Source organism: Lutzomyia longipalpis, chromosome 2 (genome assembly GCF_024334085.1).
Source record: "Lutzomyia longipalpis isolate SR_M1_2022 chromosome 2, ASM2433408v1".
Classification (NCBI taxonomy): Eukaryota; Metazoa; Arthropoda; class Insecta; order Diptera; family Psychodidae; genus Lutzomyia; species Lutzomyia longipalpis.
The window spans coordinates 36,134,660-36,159,279 of record NC_074708.1 but is presented as its reverse complement, the minus strand read 5'-3'; the positions used below and the strand labels follow the sequence as shown (position 1 = coordinate 36,159,279).

The 24,620-nt window shown below is 39.4% G+C and overlaps 4 protein-coding genes across 4 annotated transcripts; 3 read left to right on the top strand and 1 right to left on the bottom strand.

The window, feature by feature from the left end:
- Window positions 1-3,482: 3,482 nt before the first annotated feature.
- On the bottom strand, window positions 3,483-5,888 carry LOC129790490 (gastrula zinc finger protein xFG20-1-like). The gene is made up of 2 exons (XM_055827989.1): window positions 5,645-5,888; window positions 3,483-5,580 (listed from the first exon to the last, which is right to left on the bottom strand). The coding sequence occupies exons 1-2, from the start codon at window positions 5,785-5,787 to the stop codon at window positions 3,558-3,560; spliced, it is 2,166 nt and encodes a 721-aa protein (XP_055683964.1). The 5' UTR covers window positions 5,788-5,888; the 3' UTR covers window positions 3,483-3,557.
- A 211-nt stretch (window positions 5,889-6,099) lies between these two features.
- On the top strand, window positions 6,100-9,386 carry LOC129790487 (26S proteasome non-ATPase regulatory subunit 2). The gene is made up of 2 exons (XM_055827986.1): window positions 6,100-6,298; window positions 6,483-9,386. The coding sequence occupies exon 2, from the start codon at window positions 6,558-6,560 to the stop codon at window positions 9,279-9,281; it is 2,724 nt and encodes a 907-aa protein (XP_055683961.1). The 5' UTR covers window positions 6,100-6,298; window positions 6,483-6,557; the 3' UTR covers window positions 9,282-9,386.
- Window positions 9,387-9,531: 145 nt separating this feature from the next.
- LOC129790485 (uncharacterized) lies at window positions 9,532-20,376 on the top strand. The gene is made up of 5 exons (XM_055827983.1): window positions 9,532-9,757; window positions 11,501-11,580; window positions 11,649-11,740; window positions 11,813-20,155; window positions 20,238-20,376. The coding sequence occupies exons 1-4, from the start codon at window positions 9,654-9,656 to the stop codon at window positions 20,132-20,134; spliced, it is 8,598 nt and encodes a 2,865-aa protein (XP_055683958.1). The 5' UTR covers window positions 9,532-9,653; the 3' UTR covers window positions 20,135-20,155; window positions 20,238-20,376.
- A 2,053-nt stretch (window positions 20,377-22,429) lies between these two features.
- On the top strand, window positions 22,430-24,215 carry LOC129790498 (zinc finger protein 43-like). Its single transcript, XM_055827997.1, has 2 exons — window positions 22,430-22,638; window positions 22,697-24,215. Exons 1-2 carry the CDS (start codon window positions 22,520-22,522, stop codon window positions 23,772-23,774), a joined length of 1,197 nt encoding a protein of 398 aa, XP_055683972.1. The 5' UTR covers window positions 22,430-22,519; the 3' UTR covers window positions 23,775-24,215.
- The last annotated feature ends 405 nt before the right edge of the window (window positions 24,216-24,620 follow it).

Genomic DNA, 24,620 nt, shown 5'->3' with positions numbered 1-24,620 from the left:
GACAATGGGGAAAAGGAGTTTATTCATTTTGACGCTGCTTGTTTAGATATTTGTGTAACACATCAAGCTTAAAAATGCTTTATTTTAAAGAAAACATAGTCGAAGATTTAGCAGGAATTATTTTTAGTTTAAAAAGAGAAGATAAAAACGATGGTGACGTCATCCTTTGCATTTTTTAAATAAATATTTGATGGATTTTATCCAGATGATCCCAGTCAAAAAAAAAGAGAAAAATCTCTCGGTGACTTCTTATTCTTTTTCTGATTTTTTAGATTACTCGTACATATTAAAAATTATTTCTTTGAATTAGTTGTTTCCCACGTACAGAAACGAATAAACTCCTTTATTAATACGAAAATTTCCTCACAAGATTGCCCCATTTATGGCAGAAATTGATTTTTGATATTTGAATTCTATTATAAAATTTATTTTGCAATAACTTGAAGCCCCCTCTTCAAACCCTGTATTTTCAACAAACCAACAACTATTCTTTATCCTGAAAGCTCTGAAAGCTCTCTCTATATGTGTGCAATTTCAATATGCAAATTGAGATGCAATTGAGCAATATTATTTCCACATGAATGAACGCATAACAAGCAAAATCTCTGTTGAAGAAGTAAAATTTGATTGGACCCACAAATCATCAATCAGAAGTACGTTTAATTTCAATTCTCAATGCAGAATTATTACAATCAACCACCCACCCCCCAATGCAAAAAGCCTCATGTTCCAGCCTGTGAGCTTTTAATGTGAATTTTCATTCATTTTTTTGGTAGAGAAGGACTTTACCCCAAAAATTGGGGATTATGGGGACGCGCATGGAATTAAATTGAAATGTCCCGAGCAGAGCTTTTATTTGGCAAATAAAATGGAAAGTCTCTCTCCCAGAAGTGGTATGGGGGGAGGGGCATCTCGAAAAGGGATTTCCCCATAAACAGGAAAAAAATCAATGTGAATGCGGAGAGGAAAACTCATTCAGATTTGCATCCCAAAACCATCAGGAAGAGCGTTAATCATTCAATGGATGCAGCGTCCCAATAAATTCCAATTAAGAAGTGAATTGCGCCATGAAGTGGAAGAATGCCAGCATCAGTGAGCTTTCCAACCAACTATGCCCTCCCCATAACATACCGCATTCATTTACACACTAGGTACAGAGGCTCAAAAAAAACCCCAAAAGAGGATATGAATCAGGAATACGAGAGAGGTGATGCCAAATCCGTCCCAAATACAAAGGGCCAAACCTTTTTTTTTTTTTTTGGGAACGAATTTTGTTGCATAAAATCCCAGGGAAAAAGGGAGCTTTTAACACAAAATAGCCGACAATCGTTGTGCTCGATATTAAATCAATTAAGGAAAATATGCCTCAAAGTGCTTCTTCGTGTTTTCCATCGCAAAAAGGATTTCCCCTCCAATATGGACTTTTCTTCCCTTTAACCTTTCTTTCAGTGTAACATGGAAGGACGAAGAGGGTCCAGGAAGGGTGATTTTCTTCATTTTTTTGTTATTCCCAACAGAGATTTTCAATTTACAGGAGGGAGATACTTTCGTGAAAAATCATTGGAAATTCCTCCCTATCATCACACTTCCTTGACACGTTCCAGGCTCTCAGCTATATTGTTCACAAAGGATTTTCCTTCACCTTTAAATCTGGTTGGAAAACAGATTTTTTTTTAAGAAGGGAAAATATTTTTCATCTAAAAGCTTTCCAAAGCATAATCAAGAAAAATATTTTATTTTAATTTTCTAAAGAAAAATGCGAAAAATGAATTAAAAAATTTTATGGAAGATTTTTGATCAGAAAGAACTTTAAAACTAGAATTTATTCTTCTAGAGAAAGATTAAGATGGAGGCGCCTAGTAGTTTGCAGTTCTAATTAATTGATGATTAACCCTTTCGCATTCTTTGGGTAAAACGTTGCCACATTTCAAACCATTTTTTAACGTTTTATTAATGATAGAAAATTTTAAATACAGTTAAATATTTTTTTAATTATTTATTACAAAATTTTTGCATTTTTTCTTTTTTACAGAAAATTCTTTAACAATTAATTTTATTTCTTTCAATGACAATAAACTTACTAATTTTACTAATTTACTCTTTCTTTGGAGGTTAGAAATCCCGGCGTCCTACATGTTCCACAAACATGGCGACTGCAATTTTTAGCAAACAGCATTTTTGAGCAGAAATCTTTAATTTTAAAAGTGAATTCTGACAATGTGATCCTTTAGAGATTTCTTGTTGTCAAATTGCTGTGAGCAAGCACAACAGAGCAATTGCGGCAATTTTGCAGTGCAAAAATTGTAGTGCCTCTTCAAGTCTTCATGATGGTTGAATTCGCTGCAGCAGAGTACGCAGGAGAAGGTCCCTTTGGATGATTTTTTGTGCGTTACCAAATGATCAGTCATAGATGATGTTTCCATTATCACGAAGCATACGCTACACTGCTTCATGGTAGTATGATGCGTCGAAGTACTTAACGCTGCTGTCTGTGTGCATACTGTTCTGCAAGCTCTGTAGTGTCGTTCCAATGTAGACTTATCATCAAATTCATACCAACACATCTCACATGGATACTTAACAGAATATCCAGAGTTCTTATCTAAGCTTGACTTGCTTGGAGCCTTACGTGCTGGATGGATGTTTTTGCAGCAGCGTTTTTGGCAGCACAACATAACAAACTCTGTGTAATATTTTCCTCCACAGAAGGCGCATTCGAAATTTCTCTTTTTAGAATTTCTTGTTGAAGACTCTTTGTTGATGCCTTTTGAATTGATGCAATTTTCTTCATCTTCATCAATGATAGCATCTGCATTTTCTTCATTTGATTCTTGAGGAGAACGTTCATCATGGAAGGTTACGTGAATATTTTCAGATCTAGGGATCGGTTCAACTTTATACCTACAGAAAAGAAGTATATTTATTGTTGGAAAAGTAAGGTTATGAAAGACTTCTTGAGATAAAACATTTATGAACATACGTACCATTGTTTATTAGGGATATTTTCATTGATTTGTAACTCCTGAATCGAATATTCCTCTTTCACAATAGATAAATCAAGAACACAATCTTCCTCTGTTACCTCCTCACTCTTAATGTCCATTGTAATGCAAAAAAGTCTTGCAATTTTCTTAAAACATAAAAGGATAAACAAAGATAAATATCAACACGCTTCCGGTCAAAATTAGGTTATAATGCCGCAGGTTCGTCAAGTGATCTAACCTCAAATATCTGAAATTGAATTCATTGCTCTTTTTCAGTGATTTTATCGTTCTTTTTCTTTTCTCTGTTTAAATGAACCTTGCATTGAAGCTTTCACTTTAAAAGTGAATGTTACAGTCTAGAACCAAAGAAAAACGTTCAATAAAACAAGGGGAGAAGTTTTTGGTTCAATAAAACGTGATCTTTCATAGAAGAGCCATCTTAAAAACATTCATAATTTCCCCTGATAAAAATTGTAAAAGGAAAAAAAAAGACCGCCATTTTTAAAATTTTTTCACATTTATTCTCATGATTTGCTTTTACATATTTCCTTTGCAAATCACCTCGTCCGATTTTTAATCATAAATTAGCATCATATTTTCTTCTTCCTCCATTTTTATCGTTCCTGCCGATGTTTCATCGTTGTCATATCCGATGTTAGCAAAGCGTCCTTCAATGTGATTTTTCGAATCTTCCTTCTTCTCAAATTCTACTTTGCTGCAAATGGGATAAACAGAATTATCCTGATAAAAGGAAGATTTCAATGGAGGCTTCTCTTCTTGGCAGACTAAGAGGTGGGTCTTCATGTATTTTTCATTCTTGTATATCTTTCCACACTTCGTGCAAGGAAAGTCCTGATGAATGATATCTTTTTGCTCAACTTTGGGATCAATTCCTCCGTTAACATGACTCAGGACATGCATCATCACATCCTTCTTCTTCTTCATCATTTTGTCGCATTTACTGCACTTATAGTGCTTCGTTGCAATCCCACCTGTGGTTGCTTTTGAGAAAGACTCAATGCGACGCCATAGTTTCTGGATAGTAGCAGTAGCCTCTTCAGTGTTATAAACACAGAAGTTATAATGGTTATTTAGAACGTTCTTAGTGTAGTATTTATTGTCACACATTTTGCATGGCAAGAGTGGTTTTTTCACCTTCTTCTCACACATTACCTCATGCTTTTTTACTGAAATTCGAGTTGAATATTTATTTCCACAAATTCTGCACGAGAACGTTTTTGCATTTACGTGCGTGAAAAAATGCTTAAGCATCGTGAATTTGTCGTTGAATCTTAGAGAACATAGCTCGCATTTCAAGCTCTTGATCACATCTGCTGCATTGCCGCCATCTTGCTGCACGCACGTCTTCTTATGCTGCTTCATTGAGCAAAATGTCTTGAATTTACTCTTACATCCCGTGCAAATGTATTTAACTGTTGTAACATCAGTATTGGAATCATTGTAATGCATCTCCAAGATCTTTTGCTCTTTGAATGTATGCCCACAGTTTTTGCATGAAAACGGATGCTGCATCGAAGAAACATTTTCAGGACAATTGTTGAAGTGCCGCTTCAAATGATACTCTTTTGTGAATATTATCCCACATTTCTTGCAAGATAGGATGTCATGTTTGATTTCAGTTGCCGTATGAATGGTCATATGCTTGACTAGCTCTTCCTTTGACTGCAACTCCTTGCAGCATATGCTGCATTCGAAATGCTTCTTCCCTCCATCAGTCTTTTCATTATCCTGTGACTTGGACCAGAATTCCTTCACCGTGTTAACACTAGCTCTTATGTTATTTATGCAGTAGTATATGTGCAAGTTGAGGGCTGCTTCCGTTGGGTATTTGTTACCACAGGTGATGCATGGGAATTTAGGTGCTTCAATCATATTTCTGCATATAGTCTCATGAAATTCCAGAGTCTTCTCGTACTCGTAGTTGTTCCCGCAGAAATCACAAATAAACCCTCGTTGTTTCTTAACATGACTCATAATATGCTGCTGAAGTAGAAGCTTCTTTGGAAAGTTCTTGGAGCATAAGTCGCATTGGAAGATCCCTCGTGGTTTTGCACAACATGATGCTTTATGTTGCTTGAGCAGGCATTCATTCTGGAATTTCTCATTGCATATGCTGCATACGTACCTGGGAGTCGTGAATTGTGGATTTAAATGTACCTCCAGGCTACGCTTTATGATGAAACTCTTCCCGCAAGCTTCACATGTATACGTTGGTCTGCTTTCATGTTGCTTCTTCTTGTAAATCTTTTTCTTGGATTTTCTACGACAAAAAACGCATTTGAGGGAAGTCTTCTTTCTGTTCTTGCACATATACTCATGATGCTCCATAGTAGTCTTTTTGGTGAATCTATTGCCACAGTTGGAGCACTTCCATTGGGGCTCTTCATTCATTCCCCTACAGAAGAACATATGCTTACGCAGCATATGATTGCAGTTGTATTTATTCCCGCATTTGAGACATTTGAACGACAGCTCTTCTGTGAAATTTTCATTCTTCTGAACATTGTCCGGGAAGTCGTTGGGAGTTGCACTTCCGGAATAACCAGAATCTTGAGGTTCAATTTTAATGTCAGTCCTAAGAAAATTTAATTATTTATTAAAGCTTCCGGATGAAAAATTCATACAAAATTGAAACTTACTCATAACCATTCGTCGAGGGCGATTCTTGAATTCCAGCAACTTCCGGGGTTTCCTCAACTTCCTGCACGATGTACTCCTCCTTGACAATACTTGTATCAACATAATCATCTTCCTGCTCAATTTTTATATCCACAACATCCATTTTTTACCCAAAAAACTCCACACAAAAAAACATCACAAAAAGCCACAAGAGAAAAATATTTATTTTGAGGTTATTATTTGTCGTTTTGATTTTTAGGTTATGTTGCACTCTGAGATGGCGCGCAATTTTATGCACACAAAAACATTGCTAAAAATTCTTATAAAGTACAAAACGCAAGAAAATTAATTTTTGAATTAATCAATGTGCAAAAGAATGAAAATATTGATTTAAATCAAGTAAAAAATGATTCAAAAAGTAATTTTCTATGTTTTCCTCCAACCACATACGCGTTGCGAAAAAATATGAAAAGTCATCGCAACTGTATTCAGCAGCTGTTCAGTCGGGTTCATTGTTTTCATTGCGACCACCCTCACGGTTTATTCTCAAAAACCAGTGGAAAATAAGCGGAAAATCCCCTAAAATTGTTAAATTAAACCCACAATTAGATAAACTAAAGAGACAAATAAGAATCTTGGAAGAAAATTGTGAAATAATCTTGAAAAACATTGAGGTAAGAATGGGAGATGTGGCTAAAAGTTCTTTCATTCATTTTTAAGGGTTTCTTGGTCGCTGAATAAGGCTCAATATTGGATTATTTTATTAAATTTTCAATTAATTCTACAAAGAATCATCAAAAGATGAAGATTTTGTACATAGAAAAGTTCCAATTGGAGTATTTTTGCTTGAAATTGCAGATAGAGTGACATAACCTAACTTTCATCAAATCGCAAGTCATTTGTCTCTGAAAGGAAGTAGAGGAGCCCCCGAAAATGGTGGAAGAAGTGAAAATTGCCGTTGAGAGTGATTCGAATGGGAAGCAGGAGGAGAAGGAGAAGCCAAAAGTGGTTGAAGAGGAGAAAAATGAATTATCTGAGGATGATAAACAACTGCAGGAGGAGCTCAATATGCTCGTTGAGCGTCTCCAGGAACCCAATACGGATCTCTATGTACCCGCTCTGGAGGCTCTGCGGAAGCTCATTCGTGCCTCAACGACTTCCATGACGTCCGTACCGAAGCCACTAAAGTTCATGCGCCCCCACTATGAGACAATGAAGGAGATCTACAAGAAGATGGTGACGCCAGAGCAGAGATTTGCCTGTGCGAATATTATTTCCGTTCTGGCCATGACAATGGGTACCACGGGAAAGGAGTGTTTGGTGTATCGTTTCCTTTGTGATCCTGCGGATCAAATTGGGGACTGGGGGCATGAGTATGTGCGCCATTTGACGTGGGAAATCAGTCAGAATTGGAATGAGACATCGGAGAACTTCCGGACGCGCCTTATTGATCTCGTGAAGCAAATTGTCCCCTACAATATGACCCACAACGCCGAGGCGGATGCTTGTGATTTGCTAATGGAGATTGAACAGCTGAATTTGCTTGAGGAGTACGTGGATGAGAGTACCTACCCACGGGTTTGTCTGTACCTCCAGAGTTGCGTCCCATACGTGCCAGATCCGGAGAATACGACTCTCCTCAAGGTTGCCCTGAGTATCTTCCGGAAGTTCAAGCAACACACACAGGCAATGCGCCTGGCTCTGATGCTAAATGACATCCCTGTCATTGAGGAAGTCTTCAATGCCTGCGAGGATACTTCCGTGAGGAAACAATTGGCATTTATGCTGGTGCGTCAGCAAATCTTCATTGAGGTTAATTCCAGTGCTGCCGATTACGATGATCTCGTGGAGATTATGTCAAATTCCCACCTGAACAATCACTTCCTCAACTTGGCGCGTGAATTGGATATTATGGAGCCCAAAACTCCGGAGGATGTGTACAAGTCGCACTTGGAGAACTCCCGGACACCCTTTGGGGCCACCCCCGTGGATTCAGCACGACAGAATCTCGCAGCGAGCTTCGTGAATGGTTTCGTGAATGCTGGCTTTGGGCAGGATAAGCTCCTCATGGAGGATGGGAATAAATGGTTGTACAAGAATAAAGAGCACGGAATGTTGAGCGCTACGGCAAGTTTGGGGCTGATCCTCCTGTGGGATGTGGACAGTGGGTTGTCATCCATTGATAAGTACCTCTACAGTGCTGAGGATCACATCAAATCCGGAGCTCTCCTGGCGTGTGGGATTGTCAATTGTGGCGTGAAGAATGACATTGATCCAGCACTGGCACTCCTATCGGATTACGTCCTCCATCAGAATACAACAATGCGCATTGGAGCTATCCTCGGGTTGGGATTAGCCTATGCAGGGAGCAATAGGACAACAGTGTTGGAGCTCCTGTGTGGTGTATTTAATGTTGACCGGAAGACTGGATCGACGATTGAGCTGATGGGAATGGCAGCACTTGCCGTTGGGATGATTGCTGTGGGTTCGTGCAATGCCGATATCACGGAGACCCTCATCCAGACCATCATGGAGCGTACAGAGGCTGACTTCAAGGACACCTATGCGCGTTTCCTGCCCCTGGGGCTAGGACTCCTCTACTTGGGACGTCAAGAAGCCGCCGAGGCTGTGATTGCAGCGTTGGAAGTTATCCAGGAGCCCTTCCGTTCAATGGCAACAACAATGGTGGAGATTTGTGCGTACGCCGGCACGGGGAATGTCCTGAAGATTCAGCAACTCCTGCACATCTGCTCGGAGCACTACGAACCAGCTACTGAGAGTGAGCCATCGGGCAAGGGAGGAGCAGCTGCAGCAGCAAAAGATGAAGCAAAGCAAGCCAAGGAGAAGGAAGCGCGTGAGAAGGATTTATCCTCAACGCAGGCTGTGGCTGTCATTGGGATCGCCCTGATTGCCATGGGAGAGGAAATTGGCGCTGAAATGGCATTTAGGTCATTTGGGAATCTTCTGCGCTACTGTGAACCCGTTATCCGGCGGGCTGTTCCCCTGGCCTTGGGCTTGATTTCCGTGTCAAACCCAAAGCTAAACATTTTGGATACACTGAGCAAATTCTCCCATGATAGTGACATTGAGGTGGCACACAACGCCATCTTCGCCATGGGGTTGGTTGGGGCGGGTACCAACAACGCCCGGTTGGCGTCAATGCTCCGGCAATTGGCACAGTATCACGCCAAGGAGCCAAATAACTTGTTCATGGTGCGCATTGCGCAGGGATTGACGCATTTGGGCAAGGGGACAATGACCCTCAGTCCGTATCACAGCGATCGGCAGCTGATGAACCCCGTGGCGGTGGCAGGACTCCTCAGTACACTTGTTGCCTTCCTGGATGTGAAGAACATCATCCTGGGGCGGAGTCACTACCTCCTGTACACCCTCACAGCTGCCATGCAGCCGCGTATGCTGGTGACCTTCGATGAGAACCTCAAGAGTATCGCTGTTCCCGTGCGCGTGGGCATGGCTGTGGATGTCGTCGGGCAAGCTGGGAAGCCCAAGACCATCACTGGCTTCCAGACGCACACAACACCCGTCCTCCTGGCCATGGGGGAGAGGGCAGAACTGGCAACGGATGAGTACGTCTCCCTAGCGCCCATCATGGAGGGATTCGTGATACTCCGGAAGAATCCCAACTATGTCCCCTAAGGATCAACTAATTACTTTCTTTTTTACATTAACTCTGTAGCCTATATGCATTATGTAATGATTTTCCCTTTTTGAAATAATAATCAAGATGAAAGAAAATTTGAAGTTTTTTGTTTTAAATTTCGTTTGAAGATGTTTCAAAATTCAAAAAACAAATTCTGCGGGATCCAAACGCAACAGAAAACTATCGATTAAAATCGAGCATAAACGATATATCGTCCCACAATCGACAACATATCTGCCACCTATCGTAACATAACCACAAATCATTCGCATAAAAGCAGTCAGACAGAAGAGAAGCATAAAACAGTGAGATTTTGTTCAGTTTCTGTGAAGATTTTCTTGGAATTTTCTTAAGGAGTGCAAACAAAGATGAGTGAAGCCGTCAACGACATCAACAGTACGTTGGTTGTGGAGGAATTTAAGGTGGAACCAGTGGTGGAGGAAGATGTTCCAGCGTTGCCTACTAAGCATCGGTAAGTCACGCACGACGCCTCAACTCTTTTTTTTGTTTTTCCCCCAAAAAATCTTAAGAAAAACCTTCGAAACTGTCAACGGAAATAACCGTTTTTTGCAAGGATCTTTCCCCTATTTTCAAAATCTCATCCCGCGTTGTTATTTTTCCAAAACTTTGATGGAAAATCTTGACACCTCGTACGGAATATGATGGTCCGGGTGGCAAAACGAGTTCGCTGAATGCGCGATGCAAGACTCTCCGGAAAGTCTGCGGGGTTGATTCTTTGTACGAAAATACTTGCGCGCCTTCTGCGTCTTTTTAAATATTTGCTGGAAGGCTTTCCCGAGAAAACTTCTCCTGTGGTTGGCTGCGGGTTGTTTCCCGGAAAGGCAGAAATGTTCCTCGCGCGAAGACACCGGAAGTTGTTTGACGTGGAGTCTTCCTGCTCTCTTGGAAGATTCTTGTAGCTCTCCTCTTGCTAAAATTGACCCCTAATTGTCATTCCATGTCCCCGCATTATGATCTTTTGAGAATCTTTCAAAGCCGTTTTTATGGCTTGACAAGAAAAACAAGGCGGTGCATTAGTAAACAAGATGGCGTCGGCTACACCGATGTGGGCGCCATCTGTAATTTATGTAAATTCGTTTTTTTTGCAACGCCTGCTGTGCTTGGATTATTTCATAGAGCAAAACCGCAATCGTCGCGGCGTAAGAGGGGGCTCTAAAAGTTTTGAGAAAATGATCTTAACTGAAGAAGGGTTTGAAAAATTCAATTTAATGAACTGTTGATGAGAAATTTATTTTTTATGCTCGAGATTATCATAATTAAAATGATTCTACGGCTATTTTATCTTAAATTGAAGTCGAAAATTTCAAAATTATTCCGTTGCATCGAAATTATGTTTGCTTCGCTTTCTTTCAGTTGCAAAGTCAAAATTTTAGCGCAATTTTGTATTATATTTCTTATTTATGATTGTTTTGTATATATATTTTATTCTTGATATTTCTGAAAATAAATTAATGGTAATGCAACAAAATGAGTTTTTGATTAGTTAATTAAGGATATTTTTCAGAATCTTTTACCTATTTTAATGATCATATGGGTTGGGTTTTTTTTTTTAATTATCTCCTTTTAATTCCTAAAACTTTCAGCTTTTTTTTCTAAATTTTTTTAGAGGTTTTTAATGTAAAATTTAATGAGTCTTATCAATTCTCATAAAGATTTAATTTCTTTTCTGATTCTTTTAACCCGTATTAAGTAGTACAGACTTTCCCTCATTAAGAGACCTGGTATGAGTCATATTTAGTTTTTAATAGAAATGAATCCTTTTAGGGGATATTTTAGTTTAAATGATTTGTCTATAAACTTCTGTCCCTCGTTAAGACCTTAAAACAGTGAAAGTTCTGTTTTATACGTTTGTCTTCTTGATGATTTAAGGTGTCCAATAGTTCTCAAAGGATTGAGTATATTCATTGACCTAATTCAAAAACTGAATTAATAAACTAACTTTTATTTGTTAAACGGTTAGTTTTCAAATATATTTGAGATTTATTTAAAATTATTCAAAGAAAATTATATGAATAACGAAATAAATAAATTCTGATTTGTGAGTCAAAGATTAAGTTCAAAGCTACATAAGAAGTTAAAGACTCATCAAAAAGTATTCTTACAAGAAACTAAAGGAGCAATTCTACTCCTAACTGATTTTAGACATTAAGAAAACAAATATTCTAATTTTTTAATGTGAAAATTTCCTTTTCAGGCAACAACCAATGAAACCGATGAGCATGATTCCGTCGGAAGAGGTCAAAACTGAACCAATTTACGTGAGCGATGATAGTTGTGAGTACTACGAATTAGAATAAAATTCAAAAGGATTAAGAATGATGAAAAATTCTTCATCTTTTCAGCTGACGACCAACCAGAATTGAAGAAAGAACTCCCAAGTCCCACGAGATTGCTAAAGTTTTCCTGCCAAATCTGCGAGAGAGTATTTCATCAAGTAAGTTTTTAATTTAAACAATTTTATTCAATTTTTATTAAGCACTTTAACGTGTAAAATAATTTCCTTCAGGTTGGTGATTTGGTGCAACACGTGAGATTCTGCAAAGGACCCAATACCATTGGTGAGGAGGATGTTAAATCCGAAGAAGATGAGTCCTCAGATGAGCTTGCAAATGCGGAAGATCTTTATGAGGATGTTGAGTTTGTGGAATCTTTTGATCAAGATGGAGGAGAGAGTACAAAATCCTTGTCTTGTCGACTCTGTGGGAATATCTACAAGAATAAGGATGATTTGGATGAGCACTACGAGGATTGTGTAAAACACGAAGGGACGCCGGAGTTTTTCTGCATAATCTGTGGGAATAGATTCCATGAGGAGGCAACACTGCAGAAGCACTATGATGCGTGCAAGAAGGACAGGGAAGCAAATCCAGCAGATGAGGAGGAAGAGGAGGAGGATGAGGAGTCCGAATCTGTTTGTATTGGAAGTGATAAACGCTACACGTGTGATAAATGTGGTGATATCTTCAAGAGGAATCACATGCTGCAGAATCACAAGAAGGAGTGCGGAAAGCAGCCGAAGGAGGATGATGATTTGAAGGTGTCAGATGCAGAAGTTGAGGAGGCTGTTGATGAGATTAAGGATGAATGGAAATGTAGGTTTTGTGGCAAGGCGTTCAGGGATAAGTGGAATCTAAGGTCTCATATGCCCGTCCACACGAATGAGCGTCCATTTCCTTGTAGTCACTGTGGGAATAAATTCAAATATAAGTCCGATATGCTTAAGCACTACTACAAGTGCCAGAACATAAAGGAAATGCCGACATTTCAATGCTCAAAATGTAATAATAAATACCACACTAAGGAAACGCTGGACAGGCATTTCAGGAACTGCAACAGGAGCTTTGTGAGCAAATTCACAATCACAGATGATGGTGATAGCATCAACAGTGACCCCGAGGATGAAGATTACTTTGTTGTAACAGAAGATGGGAGTCGTGTAGTAAACCACAAATGCCCCATTTGCTCCAAGATCATCAAATACAAGAAGAATGTCCCGCAGCATATGATGCTTCATGGTGCCACAAGGCCATTCAAGTGCCACATCTGCGGGAATCGCTACAAACGTCGTGACACGTGCAATTCGCACGTGAAAACCTGCGCAACGATGAAGAGTCTACCCAAGTACAAGTGCGAGATGTGTGAGAATAAATTCCAAACAGAGAAGCTCCTGAACTTTCACATACGTATTTGTGGATTTAAAGCTGTTGATGCGCAGGAGTTGACGAAGAAGGATCGCAAGAGGCAGTTGGGCACGCATAGATGCCTCATATGCCATAAGATGATGCATAAGAATTCCCTGACGAAGCATATGCTCATCCATAGTTCCTACAAACCATTTGCATGCAGCAAATGTGGAAATACCTACAGGCGGAAGGATGCACTGGAGTACCATAAGAATATCTGCCAGAATATTACAAAAACTCCGAAATTTATATGCAAAATTTGTGGAAATAAGTATCACAGTGAGAAGGCTCTGAATACGCATGTGGGTTACTGTAAGGGTGTAGTAAAAGCTGAAAGTGGTGCCAATGAGGAGGAGCCTGAACTCCACAATTGCCCAATTTGTCCGAGACGATTCAGATTCAAGAGGAACCTAATGGAACACATACCAACACACGACTCCGAGCGTCCCTACAAGTGCAACAAATGCGGAAATCAGTATAAACGTCGAGACACCCACGCATCGCACGTCAAGATGTGCCTAAGGCAGAAGAAGGAGCCTCAATTCCCATGCGATATATGTGGAAATCGATTCTACATGGAGAAGGTCTTTAAACGGCACTACAACGTCTGCAAGCAGGAAGCTAAAGATCCCACCGCTGCCACCACCGATGAGGCAAAAGAAAGACTTCACAGGTGTCCAATTTGCTTCAAGGTGATCGGATGTAAAAATTCCGTTTTACTGCATTTGCGCACCCACAGCCCCGATAAACCATTCAAGTGTGACAAATGTGGTAATGCGTACAGCGGCAAGGAGAATTTGGTATCTCACGTGAGGATCTGCGAGGAGAAGCAGGGTACACCCAAGTTCTTCTGTGAAATATGCGGGAATCGCTTTTACTGTTCAAAGACACTAAGCGCACACAAAGGTGGTTGCGTTTCGACCGCTCGCAAATTGAATTTAAAACGTCCGCAACGCGAAGCTTCCGCTGGACCTCAACTACTCACCTACGAATGCCACGTTTGCCACCAAAAGTTCAATTTGAAAAAGGAAATGGAAGCCCACATGTTCATCCATGAGGATGCAATGCCCTACAAATGCAACAAGTGCGGGAATCAATACAGACGCCGTGATTATCTCATCACTCACAGGAGAACATGCCTACAGATGAGCAGCGATCCAGAGTATCGTTGTGGATTTTGTAGCAATAGATTCTACAAGGAGATATTCTGGAAGAGGCATGAGAGGCAATGCAAAGTGAATCCTGGAAAACCATTGATGGAAACTTACGAATGCCACATTTGCAACAAAGTTTTCAGATATAACTCCGATCTCCAGCGTCATATAGACACCCACAACACCACAAGATCGTATGGGTGTAAGAAATGTGGTAACAAATATAGAACCCTAAAAACTCTGGATTTTCATGAGAAGGTGTGTGAGAAACATAATGGTTTGCCCAGATTTACCTGCAATATTTGTGGCAATAAATTCTATGATTTGAGGGTGCTGAAGGGACACAAACATAAATGCAAATTGGAAGCTGGATTGTTCCATGAAGGATCAATTAAGTCTGAACCACAGGATGATGATACAATGGATTTTTCTGTGAAGGAAGACGTCAATGATACTTTGAAGGAAGACGTCGAAGATGCAACAGAGGAAGCTTTGGAAGATGACGCTACAATGGATGATGCAACAATGGATGAGACATTTGGTGAAACAGTGCAGTACACAATTGAAGAGGTGGACGAAGAACCAAAGCACAAATGTTCCATTTGCCCAAAAGAATTCATGGACGAAACCTACTTGGCTAAACATATGAAATTTCACGAATCCCCCGAAACGTGCACGTGTGAAAAATGTGGGAATCTATACAGGAAGCACGAAACACTGCAACGCCATCAAAAAGTTTGCATGAGCATGAAGAATATGCCTGAGTATTCGTGCGAAATGTGTTGCAATAAATTCTACTGGAAGGAAAATCTCCTCAAACACACGTATAAGTGCAGCATGGAAGTTATGAATGATGAAGGATGGTTTATCCCGGAAATAAAGACTGAAGGGATTACGGAGGAAGAGCTCACATGCTCAATTTGCTTCATAAAAACCAAATACAGATCCGAATTGAAGCGACACATGCTAACCCACAGCAACATTAAGCCGTACAAATGTGCCAAGTGCGGTAATATGTACAAATGGAAGGATGTCCTGCGGCGTCATATGAAAGTCTGCATGAAAACCGCTGGGAAGCCAAAGTATGTTTGTGACTTATGTGGAAATAAATTTCACAAGCAGCATATTTACACGAGGCACCTACAGATATGCAAGAAGCAAGCCTCTAAGAAGGAAGACGTGATGATTCCGGTAAAGAAGGAAGACTCCAAGGAGGCACTCCACAAATGCCCATCGTGTTCCATGGTATTCAAGGAGAAGTGGATCATGAAGAGACACATGCGGATGCACAGCACCGTCAAACCGTACGAGTGTACTAAATGTGGGAATAAGTACAGAAGACACGACGCTTTGGTTTATCATTCCCAGACGTGCCTTGAGAATAAGACTCAACCCACTCATGCCTGTGAGAAATGTGGCAATAAGTATTACAGCATAATAGCTTTGAACACCCACATGAATTTCTGCTCGTCCAAAGTCACACCGGCAGGAAAATCAGGCAGTGCAGGTCTGGATTATGAGGAAAAAGGCGAAGGACTTCTCCGATGTCCTATTTGTTTGAAAGTTCAAATTTACAAATCCGAATTGGAACGACACATGCTCACGCATTCGTCCGTAAAGTCCTTCAAGTGTGTCAAATGTGGGAATAAGTACAAGCGCAAAAATGCTCTGCTTCGTCATGTGAGGTTGTGCTTGGAAATGGAAGGACAACCAATGTATGCCTGTGAATCCTGCGGGAATAAATTCCAATGGGAGAAAGCTCTGCAGAAGCACATACATAAGTGCCGGTACGATATTTCCGTTAAAGACGATCCACCTGTCATTGCGAAAGATGATAAAGTTGAAATTAACCAATGCTCCATTTGCTTCAAGAAGTTCAAAGATAAATTCATCCTCAGGAGACATCTGCTTGTTCATTCAACCGTGATGCCCTTCCAGTGCACCACATGTGGCAATAAGTTCAGACGCAATGATTCTTTGGTGCATCATCAAGCAATTTGTGCATCAATGAAAACTAAACCAAAATACATTTGCACCGGTTGTGGAAATAAGTATCACAGCAAAATTGCTCTCAACACGCACACAACTTCCTGCAATTTGAACCCACTTGGTAAACGAAGATCCCCCAGCTATGATTCGCACGACGAGAAGGAGGTGGAGTTGCATAAATGTCCAGATTGTCCGAAGGAATTCATCTACAAATCAGTCTTGGAGCGTCATATGCTCACCCACACCGCCATCAAGTCTTATGAATGCGCCAAATGTGGGAATAAGTACAAACGGAAGGAGACACTGTATCATCATGTGAAGAATTGCGTGAAAGTGAAGGGGGAACCGAAGTATCCTTGCCTCATATGTGGCAATAAATTCTACCTCGCCAGTGTGTTGAAGAAGCATGTGCATAAATGTGAAATTGAGGCTAAATTCTTTGGAAAATTGGAGGCGAATGAGGGAAAGGTTGACATTCACAAATGCCCCATTTGCTCCAAGGTTGTCAAGGATAAATTCATCCTGCGCAGACATATGGTAATCCACAGCAAACTGATGCCATACAAATGCAATAAATGTGGCAATAAGTTTAAGCGCAATGATAGCCTTTTTGAACATCAACGAACATGCACAGCCATTAAGGTTAAGCCCCAGTATATGTGTGATGGATGTGGAAATAAGTATCACAGCAATATTTCCCTGCACACCCACATGAACTTCTGCCGCTCATCTGCTACATCAAATACCCAAAAGCAACAATCCGCTTCTGAAGAAGAGAGAGAATCAGATGCATTCAAATGTGCCAAATGCGGGAATACATACGGGCAGAAAGAGTCACTACATCGACATGTGGAGATATGCTCCAAGAAGAAGCATGATCCGACATTCCTCTGCGGTTCGTGTGGGAATAAGTTCTACAGCGAGAAGGAATGTAATGGTCATTTGGCCATTTGCAAGTTTGTAAATGAAATGTTTTCCGGATCATCAAGTAGCAGCGGTGATGCTAATGTGGTTAACTACGAATGCAGCATTTGCTCCAAAGTCATAAAGTACAAGAGGAATGTGGCAGAGCATATGATGTCCCACACTGGTCCATTGCTTCAATGCTTAAAATGCGGGAATTCGTATCAGCATGAGAGGTCACTCAGTGATCACAAGAAGATATGCTTGGCAATGAAGAGTGAGCCAAAAGTTGCGTGCGGAACGTGTGGAAATAAATTCTACAAAGTCTCATCCCTAAGGAGTCACAGGGCGACATGCAGGAACGACCATAGTGGAATAGATCACATCATAATGAACGTCGTTCATCCGGATGGGAGCACAGAGGACGTGTTCAAATGCACCGTGTGTGAAATGGAATTCAAAAAGCCGCGATATTTGAGGCAACACATGTCCGTGCATAAGGTTGAAAGGCCATTTGTTTGCACGAAATGCGGGAACAAGTACAAGCGACAGAGTGGCTTGAGCCATCATATGGAGCTATGCAAACGCATGACAACTGAACCAAAGTATGTTTGTGAAAATTGTGGAAATAAGTACCACAAGCCCGTCACGCTGGAGATGCACATTGGCTTCTGTCGCTATACATCGGCTAGAAATTCTCAGAAACCTGCAGGATCAATGTCGGCATCGGAATTGGAAGTGAGTCGCCTGATAAACCTCATTAATGTGAATGTTGCAGCTGCAAATGGGGATTCGTCGGTATTGGGTGAAGCAGAAGTACACAAATGCGCCATTTGTTTTAAAATCTTCAAGGAGAAGAGATACCTGAAGCGTCACATGGTCTGCCATCAGGAGAAGAGACCGACATTCAAGTGCGATAAATGCGGCAATGAATACATGCGAAGTGATAGCTACAAAGTACACGTTACCTATTGCCATCAAATATCTACAGATCCGCAATTTCTGTGTGGAATTTGCGGCAATAAATTCTACAAGGAAATTCACCTCAAGAGTCACTTGATGAAATGCAAAGCTTTCATGGAAAACATCCCCAGTGAATCAACTGAATCTGAAACGGAGAGCTCGGCAAAAGGCGAAGGGGGTGAAGCACTCTTCAAATGCACCAAATGTGGTGTTGGGCAGAAATCAAAGAAGTTGCTGGAGTTCCACATGAAGATGTGCAAGATGGCAGACAAGCCCAAATATGCTTGTATAATTTGTGGAAGGAGATTCCACATGCGTCTTACGCTGGAGAAGCATAAGCCATTGTGTCAATTACAAAATCATGCACATCAGAGTAAAGTTGCAAATCAAAATACTCTCAAAATTGTTGTACCCACTGAGAGTGTCATCATTGAAGAGGAGAAGCCTCTTCATCTTGTTGATATTGATTATGGAAATGAAGGTGTTAGTCAAGCGTCTATGCATCACAGCATCGTGAATGAGGGTGATCAGAACTCAAAGTTGAAGGATTTATCAAGTGTAAGCGGTGTAAGCAACAGCACAGCAGTCACAGTGAAGGAAGAACCAATGGAGTATGCAAATGAAGTATTCACAATTACTGAGCTTCCAGAGGAGGTCACGAGCAAAGAGCAACAACCCATTGAACCAATTCCACAGCTCGTTCCTATTAGCAGTGGGAGCACAACTGTTGTTCCACGCATAACGAGTGTGACGTCATTGGAACAAACCCCGAAGTACATAATCAATGTTTCCAATGAGAATAACTCATACAAGATCAACATTGTCCCAGCAACGAGCAGCACGTCTTCAACGCCGCAGCAACAATCATCTTCAACGGCGCAGCAACAACCACCTCCGAGTGCTCCAATCCCGTCAACATCCAAGGGAGGAAGCAGCAGTGATGAGGTGTTTTGTATTGATGATGATGATCCAATAGTACCAGGTCAAGTGGCACAGAATGAATATCGTGCCCTCAATAGACCATCAACTTCCCAGAAAGGTGGAAATTCGAATTCACTTTATGACGTGATTGATGTTGAAGACGAAATTGATCGTCATCGCGTGTTCAATGCACTACCAACACGTGAATCGAGCATTGCACCGCCAAAACTAATTCCATACGTTCAATGCAGTAAATGCAGGAAGAAGTATTCAAATATGCCAGATTTGCATGAACATCAACGCATCTGTTTGACAACGCAGACAATTTTTCAGTGCCCAACGTGTGGGAAGAGATACCCAACAATTATTCTCTATAGACAGCATGAAAAAGTCTGCATGAAGGTTTACGAGAAGCCCGTTCCATTGGCTTGTAGGATGCCTCCGGGTACATCCACCGCACAGATAGTTGAAGTACCCGCCATGTACAAATGCCACATCTGCGTACGAGATTTCCGTGAGAAGAGTCACCTGGATCAGCATATACAGATGGTGCACATCAATGTTGATCGTTCATATGAATGCACAAAATGCGGCAATAAGTACAGATGGAGGAATACACTGACAAGCCATGAGAAGGTGTGTCATCCAGCGGGTGGAATGCCGGAGTTTAAGTGCAAAACCTGCAACAATCGCTTCTACAGCATTCACAACTACCGTGGGCACGAGGAGGTTTGCAGGCGCGTCAACACAATGAATGAAGATGGGAGACGGCGCTTGCCGAGAAATAAACCGGATCCTGAATTCTTCCAATGTAAACTCTGCTTCAAGGTGTTCAGGCTGAGGATCTCCTATTTGAATCACATGCACATGCACAATGATGAGAGGAAGGCCCACAAGTGTCAGTTGTGTGGTAAAAAATTCGCACAGGAGAAGGAATACGATGAGCACTACAGGATGTGCAAGGCGAAGGTACCATGTGGAACGTGTGGCACACGGTTCACCTTCCAATTGGATCTAATTGAGCACATGAAGACCTGCGGGAAGCCCCAAAGGACACCTGCCCTAGTGGATCTAACAGAGCAGCCAGGTGATGGAGGAGGTGAAGCTGAAACGGAGCACTATCAGATTGTGGAGATAATGTACATGGACAAGGAGAAAGGAGAGGGAGGAGATGCAGCTGACAACTATGAGCTTGTGATGAAGGATACAGTTTAAATTAAAAAATTAGCCATTTAGGTAAATGAAAATCTATAATCCTGATCTTGATTACGTTAGAATTAGAATTTTTCAATAACCTTTTTAATGAAATTCTTTGCAGAATAAAACTCGTTAGAGGAGGTGGAAATTAACAAGGATTGAGCTTCTTTTGGGATCATTTTGTTAAGTTAGTTTTCCATTTAAATATTATGAATTAAAATTAAATGTTCTTGAAATATATATGATTTAATTTTTACTTATTTGTGTTGTTCTTTTTTTTATTCTTCTGACCACATTTTGCTTAACCCTTAAGGTTTTTTGGGTCATACGCAGACCCAAACGTGAAACATTTTATTTTTTTCAATTATTTATGAATGTAATTGTTTTTCCATGTTACAAATGCATCAAATTCACGCATAAGGGGTCAAAGAAGACGTTCTAAGTGAGAAAAGTCCTCTAAAATACCGTAAAATGGGGTGAATAGAATCAGTTTTCAACTTTGAGAGGCTGTAACTAAAAAACTATTTGAGCTAGACCTATGAAATAAAAGCGAAATTATGGGTCTTTCCTTCTACTTTAAGGATACTATTTCACTTTTTCACCGCACGGTGCTCTTTTTCGTTAATTTAAAAAAAATAGTCCTGATTCTATTCACCCCACCTTGGGGTGAATGGGATCACCTATTTTATTTGCGATTTTTACGTGGAAAATCACTAATTATTGTAAGAAAAATCATTTTTAGTTAATGTCAATTTAATTTTTAACCAGTTTAGCCAGGCTTTGAGCGAATTGGTGATCCTTAATCGCTTAAGGACCAATAAAACGTTATCGTCCCATAGCTCGTTTTTGAAAATGCCTAATTTTGACAAGTTAATTATTTATTCACCCAGAAATAATGGAGAACTAAGTTTTAATGGCAACTGAACATTTTTAAATCACAAAAGGACTTCCTTGAGGACTAAGAGCATTAAAAAGGACGAAAAACCAAAAATTCCAAAATCGGGATTTTTTGTAAAAAATGTCGTACTTGAGCTCAGAAGAATCTTCAAAATTTATTTTCACGCCATTCTGGAATCGAAGGGCGACATTTTTAATCATAGCTTTTTTCGAAAATGGCATGAGTTTATCCCTTAAGGACCATAAGATGTCCCCAAAATTTATGTTTTTTTGATTGCAACCGCTGAAATCCTTATAGTCTTTAGGGTTAAACTTACGCCATTTTCAAAAATAAGCTATGATCCGAAAATGTTCCATTAGTCCTTAACCCCTTAAGGACCACAAAGATTCTGGAATGGCGTGTAAATAAATTTTGGAAGTTTGAACTCAAATAAGACATTTTTGGCCAAAAATCTCAACTTTGGAATTTTCAGTTTTTCGTCCTTCTTGATCCTGTGAGTCCTTGGGGATGTTCTTTTGTGATCTCAAAATATTCAGTGACCAATAGGACATAGTTCTGCATTATTTCTAGCTTAATAAATAAAGATTAACTAGCTAAAAAAAGAAATTTTCAAAATCGAGATATTTGCGAAAACGTTCAATCGGTCCTAAAAGGGTTAAAGGATTAAGGGTTAAGGGCTAAATCTTCAGATTCAACATTCTTCTTGCTTGTACATCTCATATCTTATCTAATTTTTTAGCACATTAGTCAAATAATCATTTTAGAAGCCCCTTGAAGTATGCAAATTAGTGATCCTATTCACCCCAAATTTTTAAATTAAGTGACATGAAATCAAAAAAGCACTAAAAATAGAAAAAAATAATTTTTTATATAAAATGTCTTTACTAATCTCTTTTCCTGAATAAAAAGAGCGTTGAATAGCAGTAGAATTATATTTTTAGAACTTTCGTACTTTTCAGAAAAAGTAAAGTTTTATGGATCAACCAATTTAGGGTAAAATACAGCATTTTTTAAAATTTAATAAATGTAAGAAAAATTTTTTTGAAAAAAATTCTAATATTCACTAACTAACTCTATATAGTCTAATGATTCTTTCGGTGGTATGATTTCAAAATTTAAAAACATATTTTGGTCAAAATTTACAATTAAAGATTTTCCCAGATTGCTGATTCTATTCACCCCAGTGATCCTATACACCCCATTTTACGGTAATTCATAGAATAAAAATCGCGATAAAAGAGCGCATGTTTCAATGTTTTTATGTTTCACGTTGGACGTTAAAGGGTTAACTTCTCAAACATCTCAAGAAGCAAAAATATAACGTAAAAATAACCGCCAAAAGTTTAACGGAAATTTTTGGATAGATTCAAATAAATTCTTTGTGAAGATGGGTTGTCCCAAAATATCGATAAGATGGAATTGACAGAAGCACCTAAAATATCGTCAATATATTTTGATTTTTTAATGCTTTTGCTGATTCTTTCAAAAAAAAAAAAAGTACGTAAATGGATTTTGAAAAGTACAAAAAGGATAACATCCTTTTGAATTCAATCATTGTTAAGGAAGAATATGTTGTGGAGGAAAATAATACTTCCATTCACTTCAATCCGGTGGAGGAGGATGAGTAAGTAATCCCGAATGTTTTGGGAATAAAAAAGATTTTTAATAAATTTCTTCAACAGAGAAATCTCATTTCCTGATCCGCCACAACTGCAACCCACAATGCCAATAATAAAAACTGAACCCACTGAATCTTTGAATCAATCCCATCATCCAGAAAATGTAAGCTCAGCAACCTATCCGGAAGAATACTTTGACAGGTTTGAGATCACAATAATTCCTGATCCTGAAGAAGACGCATCAGGAGCAAATTTTCAGGATATCCTGGGTAGCAGGGAATGCAGTATATGCTTCATGAAATTCAATTATATGTCGCACCTGATGAGTCATATGCAGGTTCATTTGGAAAATAGGCCCGTGAATGAATGCGATATTTGTGGGAAAATATACAAATGGAAGAAAGATCTCAACAGGCACAAAAGGAATCAACATACAGCAACTTCCACGTTGGAAGCAACAGCAAGAATAGCTGGTGCAGTACAGAGTGAAGCAGAGCCTTGTCCTGAAGCAGCATTCAGGGGGAACCTCAGCACGAGGACGTGCAATGTGAAGCAGGAACCAGAGGAGCCCAAAATGATTTCCCAGGAAGCAGCTGCTGATGAAAAGTACGAATGTTCAGTTTGCTTCAAAATCTTCAGAGGAGTCAAGGGAAAAGAAAGCCTGAGGCAGCATATGCGTGTTCATAAAAGAACTAAACTCTATCCATGCGATAGTTGTGGGAAAGTCTTCAAGTGGAAGCACGACGCAACCAGGCATTCCAGACAGTGTAAGAAGGATAAAAAGTCCACGTTCCCATGCTCAATTTGTGGTATCAGTTGTCCTTCCGCAACCATCTTGCAGCAACATACAGCGGTGTGTGGGAGAATTCAAAAGATCGAACAGAAAAAGTATAAATGCCAAATCTGTGGGAAATTACTCAAGAACAGAGCCTGCCTCCGAAGTCATATGACCATCCATGAGGAGAGCCGGCCCACATTCCCATGCGAACTGTGTGGACAAGTGTTCAAATGGCAAAAAGATATGAAGAGGCACTACAGGAAAATCTGCAAAATTAAGCATGAGAAGGCTACCTTGTCATCTGATCAAACTATCGTAGGTGGTGGAGACACAAAACAATTGAAAGATCATGCCACGAGCTGAAGGCTTGTACCAACAACAACGTAATAGCAGACAGAGGGATAAGTGAAGCGAGAAGGATAAGGAATTTTAACTTACCTCCTTTTTATGATCAAACTGCGGCAGTTTCTTCAATTTTTAAATTAAACCTGGAAGAATAATTCAATTCTTTGTATCAAAGTAATCGATAAACTCTTTTTTGGGAAAAATATCCGGAAATAAGGATCGCAGGAGTTGCAGCATGGTGATCATGATGCAGCATAAGCTACACAGCTCAAATTAAACATGGCGGTAATTGGAAAATTGAGGACAAGCGATTTAAAACATTTAATTTAATAGCTGTTTTAGTTGTTTTATTATGTTGGAAGAACGCACATAAAATCATTTACATCGTATGTTTTTGTTAACCATTTTTGAGGTTTATTTTATGGAAAAGAAAACCAATAAAGACTTCTTTTAATTTTAGCTATCATTTTTTTTTCATTTGGTTGCTTTGTTTTCTTTCAAATAGTAATTTGGTTATGTTTGTAAAAAATATTTAATTGCAATAGAATTTTTTTTTAACCATTTTAATGATATTTTAATCAAGATTTAAGAAAAAATAAAGCAAAAGAAAATTTAAAAATTATTACTGAAAGAAAAATAAGTAGGTAAATGTAGTAAAAAGCAAATGGGGCATGAGTAATGTTTACCAATTTTAAAAAATTGAAAAAATCAGTTAAGAAGTCATTTTAGTTTTTATAAGTTAAATTATTCTTTCTCTTCTAAAACTCATAAATTATTTTTCAAAGTAATTTGCATTTTTTTTTATTAATAAAAAGAAAATAAACTTTTCAAAAAAAAATGAGAATTTGGAGAATTTGCAAGTCT

Coding starts and splice junctions, on each gene's coding strand:
- LOC129790490 (XM_055827989.1), bottom strand. CDS start 5,787: ATGGATGTTGTGGATATAAAAATTGAGCAGGAAGATGATTATGTTGAT. Junction 5,581..5,644: donor CCCTCGACGAATGGTTATGA/GTAAGTTTCAAT, acceptor AAATTTTCTTAG/GACTGACATTAAAATTGAAC.
- LOC129790487 (XM_055827986.1), top strand. CDS start 6,558: ATGGTGGAAGAAGTGAAAATTGCCGTTGAGAGTGATTCGAATGGGAAG.
- LOC129790485 (XM_055827983.1), top strand. CDS start 9,654: ATGAGTGAAGCCGTCAACGACATCAACAGTACGTTGGTTGTGGAGGAA. Junction 9,758..11,500: donor GCGTTGCCTACTAAGCATCG/GTAAGTCACGCA, acceptor TTTCCTTTTCAG/GCAACAACCAATGAAACCGA. Junction 11,581..11,648: donor TTACGTGAGCGATGATAGTT/GTGAGTACTACG, acceptor TCATCTTTTCAG/CTGACGACCAACCAGAATTG.
- LOC129790498 (XM_055827997.1), top strand. CDS start 22,520: ATGGATTTTGAAAAGTACAAAAAGGATAACATCCTTTTGAATTCAATC. Junction 22,639..22,696: donor AATCCGGTGGAGGAGGATGA/GTAAGTAATCCC, acceptor TTTCTTCAACAG/AGAAATCTCATTTCCTGATC.